The sequence below is a fragment of the Doryrhamphus excisus genome, chromosome 14 (genome assembly GCF_030265055.1).
Source record: "Doryrhamphus excisus isolate RoL2022-K1 chromosome 14, RoL_Dexc_1.0, whole genome shotgun sequence".
Taxonomy (NCBI): domain Eukaryota; kingdom Metazoa; phylum Chordata; class Actinopteri; order Syngnathiformes; family Syngnathidae; genus Doryrhamphus; species Doryrhamphus excisus.
In genome coordinates, this window is record NC_080479.1 from 780,630 (window position 1) to 805,691 (window position 25,062).

The following is a 25,062-nucleotide window of genomic DNA, read 5'->3' on the forward strand; positions in this document are numbered from 1 at the left end:
GTCCTGATGAATACGCCTTCCTCGATGTCCTCTCACCTCGTCTCCGTCGCGGCGCTGAAGCGGGTCGTTCATGTCCTCTTGGCTGCGGACGCTGAAGTTCTGAATGGCCTCGGTGACGCCTTTCAGCGAGCTGTAGATGTCCTCGGAGTTCATGTTCTCGGTGTCGTAGTCAAATGCACTGGAATGAAACCACCATGTTGCGACGTCGTCAGTCTTTACGATATCTTCCATTTTCATTGCAGAGTGGAAATGGATTCAAATTAGGGACGGTCACAGATAGCGAGATCACGGTTACGACGTCGCCCCCCTCACTCTATCACTATCACGGGTTCCAAAAAAGCTAAAATGATGTAGCATATTTATGGTAAGCAAAGTGTACATAAGTTTGGCACAAATTAAGCATTTTCAAGCATAAGATAAAAATGTGGGACATTAAGACCACCACTCGACTGTGGCTGCTTTTTATTGGCTCATGGCACATGATAAAAACAGCTAAACTAAACTAATATGAACAAAAAAAATCTACATGGAAAAATCTGCAGAAGAATTTTTCACAAGAATAAAGGCAAAATATTCATTCATTCATTTATTTTCTACTGCTTTTTCCTCACGAGGGTCACGGGGGTGGTGCTGGAGCCTATCCCAGCTGTCTTTGGGCGAGAGGCGGGGTACACCCTGGACTGGTGGCCAGCCAATCCCAGGGCACATATAGACAAACAACCATTCACACTCACATTCATACCTATGGACAATTTGGAGTCAATAATTAACCTAGCATGTTTTTGGAATGTGGGAGGAAAACTGGAGTACCCGGAGAACATACAAACTCCACACAGAGATGTCCGAGGGTGGAATTGAACCCTGGTCTCCTAGCTGTGAGGTCTGCGCGCTAACCACTAGACCACCGTGCCGTCCCAGGCAAAATATTAAGAGGGAAAAAAATGCAATCCAACAAGAAAAAGTGGTAATTTTACAAGAATAATGTGATAATATTATGAGGAAAAATATTGTAATTTTGGTGGCATAAAGTTGAGATATTAAAATAAATAATTTTTTTAAAAGTTTACAATATTATGAGAAAAACAAAAAACATTTTTGGAAAATTAGGTTGTGGAAAAATAATATAATAAAATCAAAATATTGACAGACTAACAAGAAAAAAAGTTACAATTTTACATGAATAAACTCGTAATATTATGAGGAATTTTTTTTTTCATTTTAGTGCCATAAAGTCGAAATATAAAATAAAAATTTAGCATTTTTGAAAAGATGTAATATTATGAGAAATGATCTGACCCTTACTGTTGGATTTTTGGCGGCTGGAAGAAGAATATTTCGGGCATACGGAGAGTCGGCTTTACATGGAGATGACTTATTAATGGTCATTAAATAAGTCATAAATGGTTATTAATGGTCAATTCTCAGGATATAAACATAATTTCAATAAATGTGACATTTTATCCATCAACAAGGGCGTGCTGGCATCAGAGTACACGGCGTTAAAGCTACATAAAGGAAACGGTCCTAGCCTTTGACCCTTTGACCCCCACGAGTAGTAAATGACAGCCGCCAACCAGGCGCGTGGTACCTTGGTGAGGGGGTGTTCTGCGAGGTGTTGGTGGGGGAGGTCACCGGGCTTGGCCAGCTGGCTGGAGAGCGGGGGGTGTGGCGTGCCAGAGGGCTGCCCATAGATGCCTTGGGGGGGGGGTCAGAGGACAATATTAAGCTTTTACGATACAACCAGCGTTAGCGAGAGAGCGGGTGGTCGGCGCCTCACCTGTGCAGCGTTGCCCGTGTTCTTCAGGTGGTTCTGAAGCAGCTTGGTGGCGCCGTCCTGGAAGGTTTTGGGCAGCGCCGCCAGCAGCATGGTGAACTCGGGGGTGTTGAGCTGGAAGAGGGCGATCAGCACCGACTGGGCCGCCTGTTGCACGACAAAACACGTGACAGCTAACGTTTTTTTTTGCGGGTACGAAACCCGGCAGCGCGTCTTTTATGGACGTTCGCGGACCTTTCGGACATCCGAGCTCTTGGGTTCGGTCGTCCAGGTGATGATGCGGGAGACGGCCAGCCGAGTCTCGCTGGAGTTGACAAAGTCGGGGGCTTCCATCTGCAGCGTCAGCGTCTCGATGTACCTCAGGATGGCCACCTTCACCTGCCACAAACAACACGGGCGCACCTTTAGCTTCGTCTGCGCTTCTCCTTCGCCATCAACAAGACACGGACAATGGAGCACTGAAAATGGAAGCCCAACAAATGCGAGCGAAGGCCATGCTGTGCCGTGCGGGGCAAAAATGGAAGCCATCAAACAAAACGAAAGTGATGCAACAAACGGCTGCAACTGCTTTTTTTTTTTTTTTTTAATTGTTCTCAACTTCCTCCTAATCACGCCGCTGTGCGTTGGGTGCTCCCCCCCGGAGCGCACTGACCTGGCAGGAGCGGCTCCAGGCTGCGGCCTGCTCGTCTAGTGAGCAGGCGTGACGCCGCGCTCTGGGGGGGAGCAATTTTACCCCGGGCGCCCCCCTGCCTCGCCCGCAACATGAGCTCCGCACAGGCTTCAGAGAGAGAGAGGAGAAGCACTGCGTCAAGTCAAGGGAGTGTGTGTGTGTGTGTGTGTGTGTGTGTGTGTGTGGTGGTGGGGGGGGGGGTGAGGTGGGTAGAAGCAGGCTTTAAAGGAAGAGGACACTTTTTTTGGGGGGGGGGGGGGGGACTTCATCCATCATTCACAATCCTTATGTGAGACACGAACACACACTTCTCTTTTCTGTGTTTGAAAAACAGACAATCACTACTAATGGGACCTAAGCCGCAGACACCCCCTCCAACCCAGGCATACCTAGTCGATTTTCGCACTCACATGTCGATCAACCAATAGGCGAACAGTTCAACCCAAGACACACTTAGGACCGCCCCCTCATTTGAATAGTTTTTCCTTCTGCATTTCGAGGACCAAAACTGCCAAAATAATAAATAAATAAATAAATAAATAAAAGGGAAAATAAACAAAAATGAAAAAAAAAATTCAAAAAATTAAATACACAAAAATAAATATAAATGGAAATAAAAACAAAAATAAAAAAATATATACATAAATATTTTTTTATTTTTGTTTTTATTTCCATTTATATTTATTTTTTATTTTGGCAGTTTTTGTCCTCCATAGAACCCTTTATAGGGCAAGTAACCATATATGGTAACTTAAAAAAAAAAAAAACAGGGTTTCCCCATGTCTCAGCAAAGGCAACAGAGTCATGTGACTTTTCTCATGCCAATCAGCCAAGATCAGACAATGTCACAGGAAGTGACATCACGGGCTGTGATCAATCAGGAGTGAGCCAGAGAGTATCAAACTTTTTTCTTCATTCAGAAGTCGGAAATTGCAATTTTCAACATAAAAACTAACCATGATTGGTTGATGACAGTCACTCTAACTACAGTACCTCTGTGCAGTTTGACCCGCCCCTTTTCCATACCCTAAGGAACCGTATATGGTAACTTCTCTGATCTTGATTTGCACTCAAAACCTGAAACCTTTTTAATAAGTAAAAAGAGAAAAAATGTCTTCTTATATCCCACAATAACACTGAACGATTGAATTTTTAAATTAAAAGTATTTCACTGAGTGCCGTATAAAGGGTTAATCATGATTAATTCACTTTCCAACTGTGATTAATTAGATTAATCAGCCCTACTTTTTGGTAGTGACGTGCTGCAGGCGAGTCTGTACTGAAGCTAGTCGCTAGCCGGCTAGCTGCTAGCTGGTGTGGATTGCTTTTATGCAGATGACATTATGTAAATTGAGTGTTGTTGGCGCTGTTGGCGGTTTTATCAGAAGGCTTTGTCGGCGGAGTAAGTGGTTCCCATACATGCAGTAATGAGCTGTATCTATTTACCTATTTAGGTATCTTTATAACGCACAGGCAAGAGAAAGACATACGAGTTCAGGATTGTGGATGAAGGGGAAAGTTCCAAAATAAAAGTGCAGTTTTCCTTTAAGACCAGTGAGACGGTCGTTAAAGGATGCTCGGAAAAGGAGGCGGGGATGGAGTGATGCTAGGAAGACACAAGCGCTTCCCTCCACTGAGGAATTCTGCATGCTGGGGCTTTGCAAGGAGCGTGTTCAAAACCGTCCCCCCCCCCCCCCATACCCACTCCTTGACACACTCGGCCCCGATTCCAACCCAACTGAGAAGGAAGTCCTTGTCTACCTTGAGGTTGGGAGTCTGCGTTTGGTCCACGGTGAACCTCATGAGGATGGTGAACTGGAGGTCATTGGGGAAGGACTCGCTGCAGAGACAAAAGAGAGCTTCCACTCAACCAAACAGACATGGCCGCCCCACGCCCCGAGCCCCACAACACCAGCACTTCAAGCGCTGCTCACCGCGTAACGTCCAGCGCCTTCTGAACTTTGGCCTGCACGGAGCCCAGCAGGTCTGCTCCCATCTTCTTCAGCAGCTGCGTGAGCAGGACAAACAGCCAGTCCTGCAGGTCGTCCTTGTGGACCTGGATGAAATCCACCAGGGTCTCCAGGAACATACTGAACACCTAACACACACACACACACACACTTTCACTTTATCTGCTTTATCTTCACCTTGCAGAAACGTTAACAACAACGCTACATTTCTTTCAGCAAGTCTGGGATTCGGTTTTGCCTTAATTAAGCTTTTGCTGAATCCAATTAAGTCGAGGTTCAGTTCACGGAAACGACTTTTGTATTTGTTGCATCACCCTGCCAACGGTCGAAGAAAATAAAGTGTTCCCAAATAGGGGCGGGTACCAAAACTCAACCAGAACCAATAACTCCTTTTGGGGATTTAACCAATCCAAGAAATATTGTGGTAATACTTTGTTCAGGACTGCGAAGACTGTTGATATTAAAAAAAAAAAAGATTAAAGACATATTTTTAAACTTTTCTTATGTTTTTATCCATTTAGTCCTATTTTATGGTTTTAGTTTTTAGCTTTTAACTCCAGTATTTCCTCAGGGAGGGGTCCTCCACACTGGGGGCTGTGTCGGGTCTCCTTGGGTCCCTTCGACCCGGCCGGCTGGGGGTTCCTGCCTTTATAATGTGGGGGTCCGCTCGTCTGTCGGAGTCGGGGGGGCCCCGGGTGCTGGTCCCCCGATGGCACGACCTGCGGCTCCTCCCAGTGTGGACGGCCCCAAAGGTGGCGTTTCCTTGATTTCCTTACTGTGTGTGATTGTGTGTGTGTGTCCAGTATGGAGGGTGGGAGGGAGGGGCTATCTTAGTATTTGTTTTTTTTACTTTTAATTGTGGTAATTGTTTTTTTTAATTCTGTAAAGCACTTTGTGACGCATGTTTTTTGCAGGAAAAGTGCTATACAAATAAAGTTGATTTGATTTGTTCACGGCGGTTAATTGGTTCCACACCTGACGGCCGTGATAAGTGAATTTCCACAAAGTAGAACGGAATACTTTGGAGTTAAGAGCATAGAAAACCTGTCTAGAACCTTCTCACTACAAATACGTCTTTGAGCATTACTAGAGCCCTTTCGACATGATATAACACCCCTACAGTCACCTTTACACTTCAGTTTTTTTTTTAGTTGAATGACGACAGTAGCTCATGTTATGATTGGGCCTGTTGCCAGATAATTCAAACCCGCAATAAATGCCTGTTGCTTTGGCAATCAGTTCTACATCCCGTCTCCATTCCAACCACTTAGCTTTTCATGGCAACATAGCAGGACAACAAAGTCAAACTTACTCTCTATGCAGGTCCAGGCGACAGCGGCGTGGAGAAGACAGTGAGAGGAAGAGAGAGAGAGAGACTGATTAGACTTGAGGTAGACACTCCATCCAGGATGGAGATACTGTCTAGGTGAGGTTTGTGCAGGAGACATGAAGGAACAAAAGATGATATGGGCGAGAAAGAGAAAGAGAGAGAGAGAGAAAGATAGAGAGAGAAAGACAGTTTCTTTGTGGTGAGATGCAATACCTTGAAGGAGGCTGAGCTTATACCGGATTCTGCCGTGCCGTACACCCTGCCGGAGTCTCGCTGAAATTCATTGAAATCATCAAAATGTCAAAAAAAAAAGAGAAAAAAAAAAACGTGTGTGCGAGGCGACGGTGAGGCACAGTTGGCGTGTTAGATGGCGCGCAGGGCAGCTCGTTAGTCAGAGAGAAGGGCTGTGTGCACGTGTGTGTGTGTGTGCACGTGTGTGTGTGTGTGTGTGTACACTAGGGGTGTCACCAGACCAGACGGTGACCGTGACAAAACATGAGTGGACAAACAACCTCCTTTATTTCCCAAAACAATCCAGGTTGAGTTTTAACATGCCGATTCTGCCACAAATTGACTCCCATTCTTTAAGGACCAAAAAAAATCCCTCGTGGGGGAATGCTGGAGCCTATCCCAGTGGACTTTAAAAGAGAGGCAGAGTACTGGCAGGTCATACTGTATAATTATCATAATCATAATAAACCTTCCATCCATCTTCTATGCTGCTTATCCTTATGAGGGACGCTGGGGTATGCTGGAGCCTACACCAGCTGTCTTCAAGCGAGAGAGAAACTCCACACAGATGTCCAACAGAGATTCAAACCCAGATCTTCCGGCTGTATGGCCAACAACGTGCTAACCACTCATGCACCGTGCTGACTCTTTGATACATATAATAATAACAACAAATATAAAAAACCAACATGGCTGCACGGTGTAGCAGTGGTTAGCGCACAGACCTAACAGCTAGGAGACACCGGTTCAATCCCACCCTCGGCCATCTCTGTGTGGAGTTTGCATGTTCTCCCCCGTGCACGCGTGGGTTTTCTCCGGGTACTCCGGTTTTCCTCCCACATTCCAAAAACATGCTAGGTTAATTAGCCACTCCAAACTGCACAGCGGGGGTGAACAGCAGAAAAGACGGTATAAACCGGAATGTGAGACCTCTCCCCAACACGATGGGGAAAAATATTGGAAAACTATTCCTACGTCCCAAGCCCTAGTATGAGGTGTATAATGAAACGGGTGCTTGAAACTGATGCTAACGCAATTAGCGTCGATAGTACAACTGATCGCAGAGTATGTAGAATTACTACAGATTCAACAAGTAGCCAACAGCTGGTTCGCCGACGCCGTGAACACCAAGGTGGGTTGGATTGCAAGGTGTTCGTCAAGCACTTGGTGGTGTGCTCTTCCATATGAATATCGTCATCCACAGCATCCAGGCCATACTTGACTCTGATTGGCGTCTGGCTGCCTGTTCTCAGCACGCAGACAGCTTTTCTCCAAACAAGACCTTGCGACACCCCTAGCGTATACGTGTGCGTGTGTGCGTATGCGTGTCGTTTTGGGTGCCATTCAGGAAGTGGCAGCAAACGCGGCGAGCACGCCTTCAAGAGTGACAGTCCTAAAAAGGTCAAAAGTGAAATGCGGCGTGGCATGCCGTTAGAAAAAATAAAACCCACTCGTCATGCCTGCATGTGTGTGTGTTTTGTGTCATGCATCCAGGCGTGCTAGTGTGTCTTTAACGTGGTCATTTAGTCCCCGGGGGGGGGGGGGGGGCAGAATCCGGTACAGTGAGGAATGATGGGATATGGTGTAAACCAAGGCAAAGTGGGTGCGGCGTGCCCCTCTCCATGCAGCCGTACTGTACCTTGCTGTGCGGGTCGGCAAACATTCGAGTGAAGATCTCGCACAGCCTCTTCAGCTCCACGCGGCTGCACGTGGAAAAGAAGACCAGGTGAAGGAAGGTGAGGTGCAAAGTGAAAGGCCCGGGGCCTGTCGTGGCGCGGACGAGGAGCCCACCCTACCTGAGGGTGCGCTGGTTCTTCAACAGGGCCTGGAGACCCAACAGGCCCTCTTTCCTCTCAGACCAGTTGGCGCTGGCGCAGCGATTCAGCACCTGGACGGGTATTTGGTGGTGAAGGAAGAATATGGTTTACGGTTTTAGCAAAAAAAGAGGAAGGGTGTGCGGCTGCTCTCGCTGACCTCTGCTACGTCTTCGGTCTGCCTCATGTAGGTCGGGATGGAGCCCCCGTTACGGGAGCTGTAGGATCTTTCCGAGCAGGCGCTGGAGGCGTCGCTGTTGGCGTCGTCGTCAGAGTACATGCTGTAGTTTTCGTACCGCCGCCGTGCTGGCTTCTTCTGTCAGGGAAACAAACGTGGATGGAGACCAGGGAAATTAGGCATGGTATTAAAATAATAATAATAATAATAATAAAATTAAGGTGCTACATTATGTCAGTCAGGCACGGACGGGGAAGACGGGGTGCATTTTGACTTCCTTCCTTCCTTCCTTCCTTCCTTGCCAAAGAAGGTTTAAGCGACCTGAGATCATGTCGCATATTCTTTTTTTGAATTTTAGAAAATATTTTTATTTCAATTTATGCACCCAACACAAACAGACATCGTATATGCGTGGAGCTACCTATAGCAGGGGTGTCCAATGTTGTTCCAAAGAGTGCCACATCGGGAAAAATCCAAGGATAAAACTCCTGCTAACAAGTTCTACATATTTCATCTTAGCTTTGCCATGAAGCTGAAAAAACTATCAATATTAACATTATAATATCATTAATAATATTAATGGTAATGGTAATGAAATCCAAATATTATGGGAATAAAGTCAGAAGAAGAAAATGTACAAGAATTTTTTTTTAATTTAAACATTTTTAAAAAGCAGCAGCAGCAGAATTATAAAAATACATTTTACGAGAAAAAATTCAAAATATTTAGAGAAAAAAAAAATATCTCACAGGAATTTTACAAGAATAAACTACTAATATTATGAGGAGAAATACTGCCGTTGAAATATTGGTTTTGGTTTAATTTCATTTGAACATGCATCAGATTACAATTGAGTGCATCCCATAATCAGTTCCCAGTTCCACATGTCCGAAAGGAGTAGGAAGAAGCAAAGCTTATTAAATCCTACCCCTCCATCTGGTACTTTTACAATCAGTAACTGTTATATTTGTTCACTTCCTGAATTTCTAAGATATTTGAAATTTTTATTAATTTTTTTAATTATTTTTTATTTTTGTATTTTATTATTTTTATTTTATTTTATAATTATTTGTTTTTTTTTTCTTTCTGCTTTTTCCTGATTTTTGTAATCTGATTGATACTGATTTTTGGCTTGAGCCCTTTATATTCCGGATGCTTACGATTACAACTTTATTGTAATATGATGACTTTATCCCCAAAATATTAAATATATTCACTTTATTTCATTATTATTTATTTTAACTTTTTTGGCAACCTAATTTTACAAACAGCGTTTTTTCAATAAACTTTATTTGTTGGTTTGTTTGTTTTTCATGAGATGACGACTTCCAAAAAATATATATATTTAAAAAAAAAATTTTTTTTTAAGTTTTTCTGTAATATTTCAAAATATTTCACATTTCTCCTGCGTTATTCTCAAAGTTACAAACTTTTCTTGAACAACTAGAACTTGTTTTCTGGTACTATTTGGACTTTGTTCTTGTAAAATGGCTGCTGATGTATCCATATTGTTACCGCTATTGTTTGTTTTTTATTTTATTTTCCATGTTCAATGACATCTTTGGCTCTTTGGACACCCCCCGCCTCAGCGACTACGGGGGTCAAAATGCACCACTGGTATTCTTCCAAGCGCTAAACAACACATTCCAAGGGGAAAGGTTGGGAAAAGAGGCTGACCTTAGATCGCATGTCTCCCAACAGCTGACAGCATCGAACAGAGGTAGAAGCAGGGTTAGTTTATACACATGCGCACACGCACAACCTGCAGGAAGTGTGGCAAACACGCACTGACAGTTGAACAATTACAAAAAAAAAATCTAAATAAAAATACCAGCGCATCTGCGAGAGCCTCTTCTACATCGGAGCCGGTGTTGAGGACCCTCATGGCGCTGACTGAGGACGACAGGCGGCCGGACTGGCCGATGCCAAAAGCCGACCCTGCGGGATAGACGGAAGTTAGAGAAGATGAAAGAAGACGAGGACGAGTGGGTGAAACATGCTGTGGAAAATATAAAAAAAAAAAAAAAAAAACACACTTCCATCCATACTTAACGCACGCATACGAGTGTAAGTCCATGTTATGGCTTGTTAGGACATTTCAGCAGGAAACATGGCTGAAACCAAACAGCTTTAACATAATGGGGGGGGGGGGAAACATGCGATTCCACGGCAGGGGTCGGCCTCCTGGAGCTAAATGCAGAAAATAAAGAAATGGATCAATCAAAATATTTTAAAAAAGGCAAAAGAAAGACAGAAAAAGGATGCAAGGCGTTAAAAAAAAAAGAGCAGAAATGACGGCAGAGTGGGTTGGCGGGCGGGTGGGTTGGTGGGTGGGCGGTTGAGGTACGAAGAAGTAGATGTACTCAGCCTTCACCTGCAGCCCCAAAAGCGTCAGGTGTGTGGAGAGCTCCAGTGGAGCGAGAGTAGCTCCGCGTGGCTGCAACCGACATTAAGACACACACACACACACACAATTTATGGGGAAACCACCATGCTGCTCCACGGCAGGATGTGAGTGGAGACGGGAAAGGCCCCCCCAAAAAAACATGCAAGTGATTGAGATTGTCTCATTTCATTTGGCGGAAAAAAAACAGCCCTCATAAATGGCTACACTGCTATCATCATCATCATCATCATCATCATCATCCCTGCAGGGAGGCGGGGCCGCGGCTGCTACTCACCGAGGGGTGCGAAGGAGCGTACGGGGCTGGTGTCCCGGCTGCTTTCCCTGCTGGCCTCGCGGCTGCAGCCCTGACTCATACTGGGCCGAGGAATACGACTGCCCCGAGCTGACGCCAGCCGGGGGGGGGGGGGGGGGGGGGGGGGGGGGGGGGGGGGACGAGGTGTGGGCGGAACGAGGAACGAGGTTTTCGAGAGGGAAAGACGAGGAGGAGACGGAGGAGAAGGAAGAACATCGGTCGTGAGAAGAGCGACGTGGAGCGTGAAAGAGAGAGCGGGACACAAAAGAGAAAAGGACAAACGTGAGCGATGACGTGAAAAGGAGCGGGAAAGGACATGAGTGTGAAAGGGAATACGAGCACAGGTCAACTTGCATCGGGGGGGGAGCATCGTCCGGCTCAAAGCACCGATTTTCAACATGCAGATCACATCTATTGCACTCCTTTTTGGCCACGCCCACACAAACAGGGCGTGGACACCTGGCCGAGGTAGCCAACCAATTCCTTTGTCTGACTGGGACCCTTTTCCGTGGATGATGGGAGCATCCGTGGGAAACTATTCCTTCAGGAAAACTATTCCTTGAGGGAATCAGTCTGCGTTGGCTGTGCTCACGTTTAACGCCAGTGGGATATTTCCACTCATCAGTCACAAAAAAGGACAAAGGAATTTTCTTTGTCCGGAATCAGGCATGGGGTGCCACGGAAGTGGGGATGGGGGTGGGGGGGTCTGCATTCCCAATCAAGTTCCCGTCTTAATTGCACTCTTCATCACCTCAGCAGCCAATCAGGGTTAATCGCAGCCCTTATCAAGAGGGTGGAACCCTGCGAGACGTTCACGGTCCACCGGGGGGCGTGTTAGTGCAGACACGGGAGGACATCGGGTACGGCGTGAAGTTGGGATGCAGGAAAGATCGGAATAATCCCAAAAGGGACCACAGACAGATTTGGAGATTTGGAGTATTTAGGGGGTGGGCGGTCTAGTCGGTTTAGAGGCGGGGCCTTACCTCCTCTGCTGGCGCCGTTGTAGACGGAGCTAATGCTGGAGGGAGCTGGAGGGCAGGATGCAGGGGGGGGGGGCAAGAGAAGGACAGTGAGAGCAGGAGGTTTGAGTTTCCGAGGAGAACACATTTCACGGTTCTGTTTGTGCTAAAAGAATCCGGAAGCAGCGTCCCGCTTCTCACCGACGGAAAGGCGGGTGGGCGAGGAGTCTCGGGAGCAGCCCTGGCTGCGAGGGATGCGGCTTCGCCTGCGGCCGTCCACGGTGGTCCCCGACAGCACCCGGTGGGCCCCCGAGCTCATGGTGCTCAGCGTGGTGGTGGTCAGCACGCGGCCGGGCGAGCCACTGCGACTGCCCGCTTGAGAGAGAGAGAGAAAGAATATATATCATCATCATCATCATCATCATCATCATGTTCCTGGTGACCCCCCGCATCCGATCACCATCATGTGTGTATGTAATCGGTTTCCCGCAGCTTGGAGACCAAACGATGTGGACAAGTTATGCTAACAACACGCACACCATTGTGGGCACATTTGTATGCTAACCGCACAGCTAACCGCTAAGCGCTAACCGCTAAGCGCTAACCGCTAAGCGCTAACCGCTAAGCGCTAACCGCTAAGCGCTAACCGCTAAGCGCTAACCGCTAAGCGCTAACCGCTAAGCGCTAACCGCTAAGCGCTAACCGCTAAGCGCTAACCGCTAAGCTACATATATTCATGTGGCGTTCACAGGCATGGCACGGTGCTTGTGACTACATCATCCAATCCCGATATTTACATTTTTTCTGACAAGAGCTGGAAAATGCATAAGGAAGAAATGGGAATGAGACAAAAAAACATTCCGTGGAAAAAGGCTCTCGGTCAGCTGATTAAAAGTTTGTGACCACGGCCTTGAAACGGCAAAATCCTTGCTAAAGTAGGGACTGAATGGGATTTAGTGCCAGGTTTTTGGGCCAAGAAAAAGTGCATTTTTGGGAAATTTTGGCCATCATCCAAAATCCCAAATCCTAAAACATGAACTTCCTTGTTCAGTGTGTTTTTAAAGAGAGAAAACTAATTAGTGTGAGCCAGCTAACAATGTACGTCATTGGGACTATTTTGACTATGAAGCCCTCTACTATAACGTGTAACGTTTACTACTGTAAATTCTATGATCATGCAGTAACAAGTACATTGATGATCAAATGTAATACATACATACAGTATCTTACCGTATATTAATGGTTTAAAACAGAGGTAGGGAACCTATGGCTCGGGAGCCAGGTAGGGCTCTTTTGATGACTGTATCTGGCTCTCAAGCATTTCTTACCACAATAAAAATGTATTTTTGCTAACATTTTAAAGTAAACCATCACAGAAATCACTGTTAAAAATAATATTCAAAATCAACAACTTTCTTATGCATTTTAATCGATCCATCTATTTTCTACTGCAATACGGCTGACCATATCTATCTTTCCTGATGATATTTTCCAGTTCAAACACCAAAACTTGATTATTACTGGGTAATGCGGTAGTCTACCTCGGTCATTAAGATGTAAACTTTCCTCCTTTAGTCAAATAGTCACCTAGCTAAAGCTGCAGAACCAAGCCTTCTGACGAAGATGGCCAAAAGAATGAAATATGTGTACGGAGTATGGTGCAAAACCATGCAGCAGCAGAAGTTGTATTAATGGCAACAAGTATTTGATTTATTATTGGACACTGCGCTGCTGCGACCAGTGTGCCTGGTCTACGTAATTAGAGCCCATTATATCTAAAACTGTTGGTCTTACATAAAAATGCACACATTTTATTGCATTCAATGTTTAAAAAAATGTATATGGCTCTCACAGATACACATTTTAAAATATTTGGCCTTCATGGCTCTCGTAGCCAAAAAGGTTCCCGACCCCTGGTTTAAAACATTGCTGAAACTTGTCCACAACATTGCCCACAGGAGGCTATTTCCGTCATACACGGGAACGGCGATGACACTTCCGATGTCTGTATCTTCCAGCACAAGACGCGCGCTCTAGCCTAGATAACGAGCATCTGTGAGAGCGAGGTATCCACTCTTCTGTGGCGTTGCCGTTTGTCAATAAAGTTTTTGGTGTTAGCTGCTACAATGATGATACGGCGATAGCTTGGTTAGCTTGGAAGTCACGTTAGCATGAAAATAGTCACCTCCCATGACGTCCGTTGTTAGCTCGCTCATAAAAACTAAATTTCCTTTGGTTAAAATGCACAGAAAAGAGAACGAAATATGTGCTCGTGTTTCATATATGAATTGTGAATGATCCCAAAAATTCAAAAATTCCCAAAAAAGGCAGTTTTCCTTTAATGCTGTTAGCAATACATTGCCTATTCCATTTCTTCTCCACATTTTGAAGTTCTTAGAAACTCCTTAAGATTCAACATTTTTCATGTGGTCTTGGAATCTTGATCAGGAGCAGTTAATGCTAGGTGGTAGACAACCTCCGGGTATCCCCCTGGGCATTTCGGAGTGTACGTATATATAAAATATGTCCATGTTTCCACGTTTCCAACCCAGATTGGCACACGTTTAAAGTGCAGCAAAAGGAGGCTCTCAAAACAGTGCAGGGCCCAAACACAAGATAAACCATCAGAGTGCTCCTACAAGCGCCCAGCATGCATTAGCCGGGGTGGGTGGGTGGAGCTTGAAGTGAGCACCGGTGTTGTCAAGTGAGGGAGGGGTGGTTCGGTGGAGGCGTCAAGGCAATACAAATAAAAAAAGAGCATTGGACTCTTACCACCGGCTTGGTTAGCGGACTGCGATCCTGAGCCGTGGAGCCCAGTGAGAGCACCGGCGAGGTGGTGTTGGTGTTGGTGGTGGGGGAGGGGGGGAGAACAGCAAATTAAACTACTTCAATTATGGTATGTCACGTGGACAAAGCGCTACGGCGGGGACCAGAACATAAGGGGGGCACTGATCCACTTGTGGGTTTAATCATCACAAGAAGGCGACACTGAGCAATGACTTGAGCTTGTGCATGGAAGCCTGGGAAAGCAGTGCATGTTGGGACATGGCGGCGTACGTATGAAGCCAAGCCGGACCGCAAAACACAATGAAGAAAAAAAAAACACTCCACAAAGGCTCAATGGAGGCAACTGGACTCTAAAAATGTTAGGTGTGGAGTTGTCCTGTTTATGTCCCTGGTGGGTGGTCCCTACAGGGCACGACTGGGGACCGACTGTCCTGCATAACAATAATTATGTCTCTTCGTAAATGCCCACTCTGCCTGTGGAATGAGACAATCTTTGGGGGGAAAGATGTCGAGAAGACATCAAGGGAACGGACCACAACAACAACAACAACAACAAGGACCCCCCCACGGGACGCACCAACCAGGGACACATAAAGGGAGACGTCACGCCTACAATTTTCAAACGGAAGACCACTTTTTCGGACAAAATGTCTTCCACAAAGAAAACCGGTCCAGTTGCCAGGATTCAACGCTTAAAGAATCACTCTCAGACATGCGTGGGCATTTCTTTCAAGGCCTCTGATCAGCTGCCCTTTTTCACGTTTTTGTCATCTTATTGAACGAGCTGCTGCCGAGTATCGACTGTCGGCGCTTTAATCGCCATGCGAGGTTGTTTTTCGGTTATCTGGAAAAGCGTTACACTCGGGAAGTGTTTGGGTACGCATAAAGTGCGCCGGGATGCTAAAACACGCCGACGCTGGCGATGAAAACACAGCATGCAGAGGGAAAAAACACAGTGGAACCTCTGAAACGGGAACGCTGCAAGGTTCGGATAAGTCGGATCGGAACTCCCGCTGACGTTTAGCTCCCAAGCCCGAGACAAAGTACGACTCCGACGCCATCCTTCAAGCGGTTTATCGTGGTTTACTTAGCGAAAAAAAACAAATAATGTAACCTATGTCAAAATGGTATTTTAACACAATAAAAAAAGCCACTAAAATAAAAAAATGATACTTAATTACTTAAATAAGGAAAACTTGATTGACATTTGACGCAGGGCTCCATTTACGAGAAGATCATTCGGGTCTCGCAACATCTGGTTTGCTTCGGACTTTGTGATTCGTGATGTTCGATACCACTGGTTTATTTTCCGATTCAAATTCAGACTCGTATCGGCGACATCCAAAATAAGATAAGCCGTCAGTCATTTATTTTAAACAATTGCATCATATTTCATATGATCTTAGATTACTGCTTTATCACCATTTTGATTCGATCATCAATTTTTAGCCGTCAACTTCTCGCTTTGCTCACCTTGCGCACCTTACTTACATTATTATGATTTATTTAAATTATTTGGGCAGTTCACGCTGCACTTTACATTATGTTGTTCATATTTGGTGTCTATTCTATCTATTTATTCTCCACATTATTATTATTATTATTATTTCTTATCTTCTTTTGTGTCTGTTATTATATGGGAGCCAGGCAACGACATTTCGCTGGCAATTTCACTACTGTGTTTTTGTGCAATGACAATAAAGGGAGTCTGTCTATCTATCTATCTATCTATCTATCTATCTATCTATCTATCTATCTATCTATCTATCTATCTATCTATCTATCTATCTATCTATCTATCAAACTGTTGAAATGCTAGCCTGGCTTGTCCACCGATTATAACGACAAAAATGTATTTTGTACATATTCAACCTCAGAGGTTCCACTGTCTTTACAAAATACAAATAAAAATACTTCTCTTTGCACACAAAAAAAACACACACACACACAAAAAAAAACACCTGACTCAAAGATGAGAGCAATAGCGTGTGGGCCGGGCCAACCCCCCCCCCCCCACACGGTGAAACACAAAACACACACACACACGTTGACAAATCTGACACACACTCCCATAGAATACCTGGTGTGCAATCGGATTCTTCTGAACCTGAAGGCACAAAAACACGGAGCTTATGGATGCCGTGAAGGCAACAGGAAACAGAAACCCCAAAAAGGACGACTCTTATGCTCGCCAACACACACACGCACACGTTACACATTCGTTACACATTCGTTACACATTCGTTACACATTCGTTACACATTCGTTACATACGTTGTGACTGGGAGACCATCTTGGTTCGACTCCGCCCTCTGGAATCCACCTGGTTGGACATGCTGCTGGGGGTGGACAGGGGCTGCTTGGTGCGCACGCGGCCTGTGGAAGGGGAGGGGCGGGGAGGCGAGTCAGTGTCACACGCAGACGCACAAAAAAAAAAAAAAAACTCCCAAAACATGCACAACTAGCCCGAATCTGTAGCAGACACCAACGCTGGACAAAACCTAGCGTGGGGCTGCGAGTTAAAAAACACCCACCGAGGAGGTATGGGGGGTTAGAAAACACACATACTGCGATTATATTGCGATTAATCGCATTAAAGATGGAGCATTCCAGCCTTAATTGCAGACCATCTGAAGCCATGCCCGTCAAAATACAGAGCGACAGACAGCATGGATGTTGATTAGCAACCGCCGCTAACATGTTCTCCCCCCCTTTACCCTTTGTCTGACCCCGGACAGACACAGCGGGGGTGGGGGGGGGACGGAAATATCAGCTTCCATGTCGAATATTTAAGTGCTGGATGCTCCATAAGCATAAGCGTCATTGCATCAGTGTTTCCCTTTGGTTACATTTATTTGTGGCGGGGGGGCTGCATGTTTGCATTTGTATTACTACTTTTCGGTGAGCAGTGGGCGCTGCTGTGGGTCCCTCCCCCATTTCAAAGCAGTCACAGGCAGCTCCTGCCAAAAGCTACACAATTAATTTGTAAGTTTAAATATTTTTGATTTTTATGTCTTGGATTTTTTTTTTTTTTTGCAAATTATGGTAATTCATTCAAATAATTCATGAGGTCCCCCCCCCCCCACAAACAGATTGCAATCCCGTGGGAAACACCGTGCCATCTATTGTTTTATTGCACATGAAGCCAATGCATGATCATGTTTACATGTGGAAAACCGTGGTGACGTGAATCAGGATGTAATGTGACAAAGTGACAGCAGGGGGCGCTGTGACCACTCAGTGCGGCAGAGCAGAGTTAAAAGTGGGTGAGGTCAGGGAGGACAGAGGGAAAGCGGAGACTGGAGAGAAGAGAAGGGAAGGGAAGGGAAGGGAAGGGGGGAGGAGGCTTGCGACGGCGAAGCAGAGTGAGATGATCTTACCATCCGTTTTATCAGAGGCATCATCTTTGGGGCGAGGAGGAAGAGGAGGAGGAGGAGGAGGAAGGAGAATGGGAAGGAAACAAAATGATTGAAAAGAGGGAAAAGGAAGCGAGGGAAGGCCAGAATAATGAAAATGAAAGAAGAGAAAGGAGAAGAGTGTGTGTTAGTATCTGTCGAGCAGAGACATTCCACGGCTACACGACATTCCATGTAGACTGGCAAGCAAAGCGCAGGCGCCGGGAACGTGGAAGGAAAAATGAAGAGAGCGTGTTTCTGTCTCACGCCGGCGTCTGTCTCTGATTGGCCCGACGCCGCGTTGACTGACAGGGCCCTTACCCAGTGAGGAGTAGGAGCCAGGGGGCATGCGGGAAGCTGCCTTGGCCTGCACGACGTGCCGCTGCTTAGCGACCGCGGCGGCGTTTACGTCCACGTCGCTGCGGGAACGCTGCAGGGAGGCGGACGGCGCCGCGCTCTTTGAACCCATGAGGACTGATGGGATAGATGGAGATGGGAGGGGTGTGTTGGAAAAGGGGCGGGGCAATGAAGGAATATATATACACAATGACAAAAAACACATGCAGGCAAACACGACACAGTTGGATCAACTATAGAATAACGTAAATGAAATCATATGGGGCAAATGTGACAAAGCGTGACAGGAGAGGATGACGCGTGTCGCGGCGTCCTTGGCGTGTGCGCCCGACTCACCTCGGCCCGGAGCTGCTGACCACTTGGACGACAGAGGGCGACTGAAAGAGCAAAGCAGCGAGCGTGTCATTTTTTTGTTCCGGGGAAAAAAGTGAGGCGGCAAACGTCTTACTTGAGGCTCTCCTGCGACGACGACGACGACCGGTCGCTCTGAGGAAGCGAAGCTACGCTACCAGAGCTCTTCAGGCAGGACTGAAGCGTCCTCTGGTAGGACGACTCCAGGGAGTTGTAGAGGGCGTCTGCCTCGGCGGGGAAGTGGTTCCTCAGGCCCCAGTAAGCCCTGGAGGAGGACGATGGATGCAAAACAAAAACAAAAAATGAGAAGACCGTCAGGAGGAGGGGATGGAAAATGTATTTTTCATTTTGTAGAAATGATTTTTTCGTGAGGCTTACTTGCGGGCTTCCACTCTGGCCTCAGAGTCTGCATCTCGAATGCCCTTCTTGATGCTGTCCACCAAAACTGCTGTGTGCCTGGGAGGGAGAGGGGATTCATTGCTACACTGCTGGTCTGCCACTGGATACATGAATACACATATCTATATCTGTAGGAGCTATTTATTGGTGTGTTCCTAGGTTTATGATATCTGCTGATTTATTTTTTGTTGTTGTTGTTTTGTTTGGATTACTTGATAATACTTTCTTGTTAGTTATTTATTTATTTGTTTATCTATCATATTTTGTTGGGGTTAATTAGTAGTTAATTTCTGGGTTTATTTCATTGGGTAACACCCTGGGCACTTGCAATATATTTAGGTAGGCAGTGCTCACAGGACCAGGATGCACCGGGGTGGGCCTATGGTTTTTGTACCAGCGCAAGAGAGGCAACAGGAAAAGGCCCTTGTTCCTTTTTTGTTTGTTTGCTTTTCGTTATTTGATGTGGTCTGTTGTTTACAAAAATGCTCCTGGAAAAAGGAGCACAAGCACAATAATAGTAATAATAATAATAATAGTAATAATAATAATAGTAATAATAATAATAATAATAATAATAATGTCAATAATGACAATAATACTATTATATTAATATGGTTGTTAATAATATTAATATAAGTAATACAAATAATAATAATAATAATAATAATGTTGTTGTCAACAATGATAATAATACTACTATTATATTAATATTGTTGTTAATAATATTAATATAATAATTTTAGTAATATTATTATTATTAATATAATAATAATAATGTTGTCAATAATGACAATAATACTAATATATTAATATTGTTGTTAATAATATTAATATAAGTAATACAAATAATAATAATAATAATAATAATAATAATAATGTTGTCAACAATGATAATAATACTACTATTATATTAATATTGTTGTTAATAATATTAATATAATAATTTTAGTAATATTATTATTATTAACATAATAATAATACTAATATTATTATTATTATTATTATTATTATTATTATTATTATTAACAAAATAATAATAATATAATAACATTACTATAACTAATAATAATAATAATTCTAATAAAAATAACAATAATAATACATTTCTAATACACTTTACATCAAATAAATGATTTCAAAGTGCACATATAGCAGATTGCATGACACTTTTACATGTAAAATATGTGTAAAAATATAGGTGTAAAAATGGACTGTTACGTGTAAAATACTACATAACCCCCCCCCCCCCCCCGTCAATTTTGTTAAATTAATGCGGCCCGTGAGTCAAAAAGTTTGCCCACCCCTGGCATAGAGCGTAGGGAGCCACCTGCTGTGGCCACCGCGGTGCACTGTAGTCAGACACCTGCCCCGAGTAGACCGGGTGCTGTGGTATTAATATGTGATGAGGCGTCTTCCTCACCTCTCCAGAGAATGGGTGTGCCACTCCTGTAGTAGGAGGTCCAAGAAGTCGTAGCAGCGCCTGGAGAAGATCCATGATATTATTAATGGTGATGTCAGCAGCAGAACCGCCAGCAGCTTCATCCTGGTGGTTTGCTCTCACCTTCTCACAGCCACAGACTTGGAGGTGCAGTTGCTGGTTATCAAGGGGATGAGTCGCGGGACATGCGTGTGCTACAAAAGGAAGATGAGATGACCATCACAATGTATCCCACGAGGCACATCCAATGATCAGGTTTCACTCGTACCCGTATGATGATGCGGATGGCAGACACGCCGGACGTGGCCATGACTTTGGCACAGTTGGGGATGAGGTTGAAGAGGACCGGTACGATGGCTTCGGCCCCGTGGTCGAATTTGTTCCCCAGCACGGAAGAAAGATGGCTGCACAGAAGATCGCATATCTGAGAATGATCCAAGTGAAGAGATCACGCACACGTCTGTCGGCGCCACTCACGCCACGGTGATGCAGGCCTCTCGGACCACTTGGGAGCGCAGGTCTTTCGCGGAAAGCTTGAAGGCTCCATCCAGGAGGCGGAGGTGCTGGTAGAAGCAGTCGTAGCTGGTGGCGCCGGCCACCAGCAGGGATCGGATCTTTTTCAGCTGGAAGGAGACGCGGAACATTCACCCACAACGCTTGGAAGGTAGCAAGGAAACGGTTCGGGATGGGTTCCACTCACGGCATTTGCTCGCTGGTCCCAGTCGTGTTTGTCATCGGAGCAGATCTCCCTGATCTTGTTCAGGTTGTCCTCGAGATCCCTGGACGAGTAGATCTGTGGGGGAGATGGGAAGAGTCGGTGATAAGAACAAAGACGGCATGAGAAGGTGATGGTCTACCTGGACAGCGGGAACGTCTGTGAAGGCTTTGACAAAGTCATCTTCATCCACGGCCCCCGCACTCTCCTTGGACCCTGGAACGCCATAAGCAGACGTTATAGCGTTATTCTTGCTGTTGTTGATGTTTCAATATTGAACAAAGCTAAATTTGTTCTCAATCGGAAATCGCTCTCCTGTGGAAATATGGGCTAATAAATAGAAGAGCAACTGAAGAGCAAAGGATAATCCATAATGTTGCCTATAGAGAACATACTAACTCCTTATTTCTATGGTAATGGTTTCATTTCATTTGAACATGCATCAGATTACAATTAAATGCATCCCATAATCAGTTCCCAGTTCCACATGTCCAAAAGGAGTAGGAAGAAGCAAAGCTTATTAAATCCTACCCCTCCATCTGGTACTTTTACAATCACTAACTGTTACATTTGTTCACTTCCTGCTTTCCATAATACAATTTAAGTTTTTTTTTTTTTTTTAAATAATGTACCTCGTACCGAAGTTCTAAAATCGCTAATACTTCAACTCGCTGATATAGTTCATCTTCAAACAGCTAAAATAATGCATCAAGCTAACAATAACCAATTAGCTAAAAATGTCATCCAATACTTTACTACTCCACAAGAGAGGAGAAATATGATCTCAGGGAAGAACTTCCATGCAAGGACAACGTTACAAAGCCACAGCATCTCAGTATGTGGAATCAAACTATGAAAGGGGTTGCGTGAGGACCTCAAGCGATGTACAAGGATGAGAATTCAAGAAACAATACAAGCAGTTGATGTTTGCTAAATACAAGGATGAAGAGTCTTGAACCAGTCATGATGTGCTATATATATCACTACAGTAAACCTCGGATATATCGGATTCAATTGTTCCCACTGGTTTTGTCCGATATAAGCGAAATCCGTTATATGCGTATACCGGAAAATGTCAGTTTTATGCATATATGGGATTTATATCCGGTATATGCGTAAATGGGATTTTATCCGTTATAAAAAGGCACTTCCTTGACTATGTTTCCAATGTACCTGGACGCGCAGGCAACGCTGCAAATGACGTCGTATAGCTGCCTGTCACGATTCGGCGAATCGGAGCGCCACGATGCGGCCATCCGATATATGCAAGGGAAATTTAATGGAAATGCATTGGAACGGGACTGGAGATTTTGTCCGAAATAGGCGAAATCCGTTATAAAAAATCCGATATATGCAATGAATTTTTATTGGAAATGCATTACAGAAAAATCGGTTCTTTTTTATCTGTCCGTTGTGAGCGAATTTCCGATATATCCGAGGTTTACTGTATATTGACACTTACTATGGTACCCATTATGGCATTGGATGCTCATATCACCTCCTACTTTGGTATGAGGTACATTATTTAAAAAAAACAACAACAAAAAAACCCTAAACTGTATTATGGAAAGCAGGAAGTGAACAAATGTAACAGTTAGTGATTGTAAAAGTACCAGATGGAGGGGTAGGATTTAATAAGCTTTGCTTCTTCCTACTCCTTTTGGACATGTGGAACTGGGAACTGATTATGGGATGCACTCAATTGTAATCTGATGCATGTTCAAATGAAATTAAACCATTACCAATTAACATAGCATGTTTTTATAATGTGGGAGGAAACCGGGGTAAAACTAAAAAAAATAAAAAATAAAAAAACATATACTATATTAAGAAAGCAGGAAGTGAACAAATGTAACAGTTACTGATTGTAAAATTACTAGATGGAGGGGTAGGATTTAATAAGCTTTGCTTCTTCCTACTCCTTTTGGACATGTGGAATTGGGAACTGATTATGGGATGCACTCAATTGGAATCTGATGCATGTTCAAATGAAATTAAACCATTCTAGACTTGGAACCGTGGACCCACTTGAAGATCCCGACCAAGCTGCTGAGAAAAACTGTGGTACAGCATCTCAGCGGTTCCATACATCCGTTTATTGGTGACAACCTGCCACAGTTGGAGTCCCATTACCGGCGTGTTTGCCTTCGCGAGTCGGTAACTTCACGTCGTGTTGTTCAATAAGCTATAAAAACCTGACACAAAGCAAAGTGCTCAGTTTCCACACCCCCCCCCGTCCACACGGCACGACGGAGAACTGAAGTGGTGGTGGATGAGAAACGATGAGCACGATGAGATCGATACATAGAGAAAAAGGAGCTCTCGACGGGAAGGCTGCTAAAGTGTTTCCACGGCAGCGGCGATGCGGTGGATAAGAGGAACAATAAGAGGAACAATAAAAGCATGGCATTTCTAAAAGGAGCGCCGTGCGTACGACATCGGCGGACTCAAGTCTCTATGAGACCGTAACGCTGTTCACACATTTAAAAAAAAAAAAAAAACGGGGGTGGGTGACTCTACCTAGCTTAGCGCTGGTCGCACTGGGCCTGCGTGCGGACGAAGACTCCACCGCCTTCTTGGGAACTTTGGGGACCTTGAATGCAGAGGAGGAGCGATTGCCATCCACGCTGTCGTCATCATCGAAACTACGATCTGTAGACAAATGAGAGGGTGGACAAAGAATTATGAAAATGTCAATCATTATTTTCATATTCAGGACCGTGGGAAGCTAAGAATGTAGAAGTCAATCAATAAATCCTAAAAACAGAATCAACAACCCCAACTTTACCAATCCATAATCCGAGTCCCTAACAGTGGCAACATTATGGCCCCCCGACAGCCGACGCGCCAAAGCCACCACCCAGCACCTTTGCTCCTGAAATCACGTGACCCACACGTGCACACTCCACTCCAGAGGTGAGCGCGTCACCTTAAAAACGACCACGCAACGCCCAAAGTCCGCCTCCCACACTCACAGTCACAGATGCGCTGGCAGATAAGGCGCCTCATGCTTCGGGGAGGGCGCGCCCGGTGGGGTGCCCCCGCTCCTCTGGGCCGCCGCGCATGGACGTCGCTTCACAGACGCCTCACCGCGGGGGTTAACGTCGCCTTTCCACTCAAAAAGGCCTCCGCCCGTGCGAATGCCGGCATTTTCTTTCACTCCTCTCCCGAGCTCCAGTCCCCTCCCTCTGCCTTCCTCTCTCCCGGCGCCTCCCGGCCAATCGGATGAGAGATGACATCATGCTGTTGCAGCCAGTGCGGAGGCAGGAGCGGGATTTTGTGTGTGTGTGTGTGTGTGTGTGTTGAGGGTGAAAGGGAGAGTGTATCACTCACTCACTCACACAGAGAGAATAATAAGTGTGTACATGGACGAGCAGCTAAGCTAACCTGATTAGCATTGACAACACAAACAGACAACCATTGCACGCGCACTTTTTGCACCAATTTATGCAATAAGCAGACAAAAACTAAGACTGATGGAGGGGTACCATGAGGGGGGTAAATATGAGGGTGGTGAGGTGGTGGGGGAAGAAAGCCACACCCCTCCATCTGAGGCATTAGGAACATTTGATGCGATGCTGTTGGTCTGAAGTGTTTACAAAAAAGATGGACAAACATTCTCGAATAGTGTCAACATTATTTTTGAGACTATGGGCTCTAATTTCATCGATCAGGCGCGGCGCCCCCGGCCTTGCGCCACGCCAACTTGGTGTGGCCAGCACACTTTGCAAAAATTTTGTGAGCAGTGCAGTCTGGCGCAGCGCACCCACGCCTCCATCCCTCTCACCAGTGGCAAATAGGGAGGAGAAAAGGCGTTAGAGTGTAATCTTAACCAATCAAATGAACGCCTCTCATTGCCTTTAAATGCGCAGGACTGGACTGCGCATCAGTGACATTAAAGACAGCAGCAGGCTAATCCAGGCATCTTACTTGTTTGTTTTTTTCCACTGAAATGAGCGCGACACATCTGCCTGTAAGGTTTTGGTGATGTGTCT

General features: G+C 45.2%; 1 protein-coding gene across 1 annotated transcript in view; it reads right to left on the minus strand.

Moving 5' to 3' along the window:
• Positions 1-25,062, minus strand: part of LOC131102376 (CLIP-associating protein 2-like) — a 64,943-nt gene that overhangs the window by 4,113 nt on the left and 35,768 nt on the right. The window contains exons 8-39 of the mRNA XM_058047990.1: positions 23,588-23,719; positions 21,210-21,283; positions 21,053-21,145; positions 20,830-20,975; positions 20,621-20,756; positions 20,476-20,546; positions 20,335-20,394; positions 18,894-18,971; positions 18,613-18,780; positions 18,501-18,541; positions 18,129-18,281; positions 17,793-17,816; positions 16,687-16,788; positions 16,493-16,519; positions 14,398-14,424; positions 11,827-12,000; positions 11,650-11,694; positions 10,649-10,756; positions 10,342-10,404; positions 9,799-9,905; positions 9,645-9,668; positions 7,950-8,105; positions 7,772-7,863; positions 7,615-7,678; positions 5,958-6,017; positions 5,727-5,729; positions 4,379-4,542; positions 4,206-4,284; positions 2,009-2,152; positions 1,778-1,921; positions 1,589-1,695; positions 37-178 (exon numbers count right to left, since the gene is read on the minus strand). Of these exons, the coding sequence (XP_057903973.1) occupies positions 37-178; positions 1,589-1,695; positions 1,778-1,921; positions 2,009-2,152; positions 4,206-4,284; positions 4,379-4,542; positions 5,727-5,729; positions 5,958-6,017; positions 7,615-7,678; positions 7,772-7,863; positions 7,950-8,105; positions 9,645-9,668; positions 9,799-9,905; positions 10,342-10,404; positions 10,649-10,756; positions 11,650-11,694; positions 11,827-12,000; positions 14,398-14,424; positions 16,493-16,519; positions 16,687-16,788; positions 17,793-17,816; positions 18,129-18,281; positions 18,501-18,541; positions 18,613-18,780; positions 18,894-18,971; positions 20,335-20,394; positions 20,476-20,546; positions 20,621-20,756; positions 20,830-20,975; positions 21,053-21,145; positions 21,210-21,283; positions 23,588-23,719 (3,008 nt within the window). The remainder of the gene's footprint in view (positions 1-36; positions 179-1,588; positions 1,696-1,777; positions 1,922-2,008; positions 2,153-4,205; positions 4,285-4,378; positions 4,543-5,726; positions 5,730-5,957; positions 6,018-7,614; positions 7,679-7,771; positions 7,864-7,949; positions 8,106-9,644; positions 9,669-9,798; positions 9,906-10,341; positions 10,405-10,648; positions 10,757-11,649; positions 11,695-11,826; positions 12,001-14,397; positions 14,425-16,492; positions 16,520-16,686; positions 16,789-17,792; positions 17,817-18,128; positions 18,282-18,500; positions 18,542-18,612; positions 18,781-18,893; positions 18,972-20,334; positions 20,395-20,475; positions 20,547-20,620; positions 20,757-20,829; positions 20,976-21,052; positions 21,146-21,209; positions 21,284-23,587; positions 23,720-25,062) is intronic.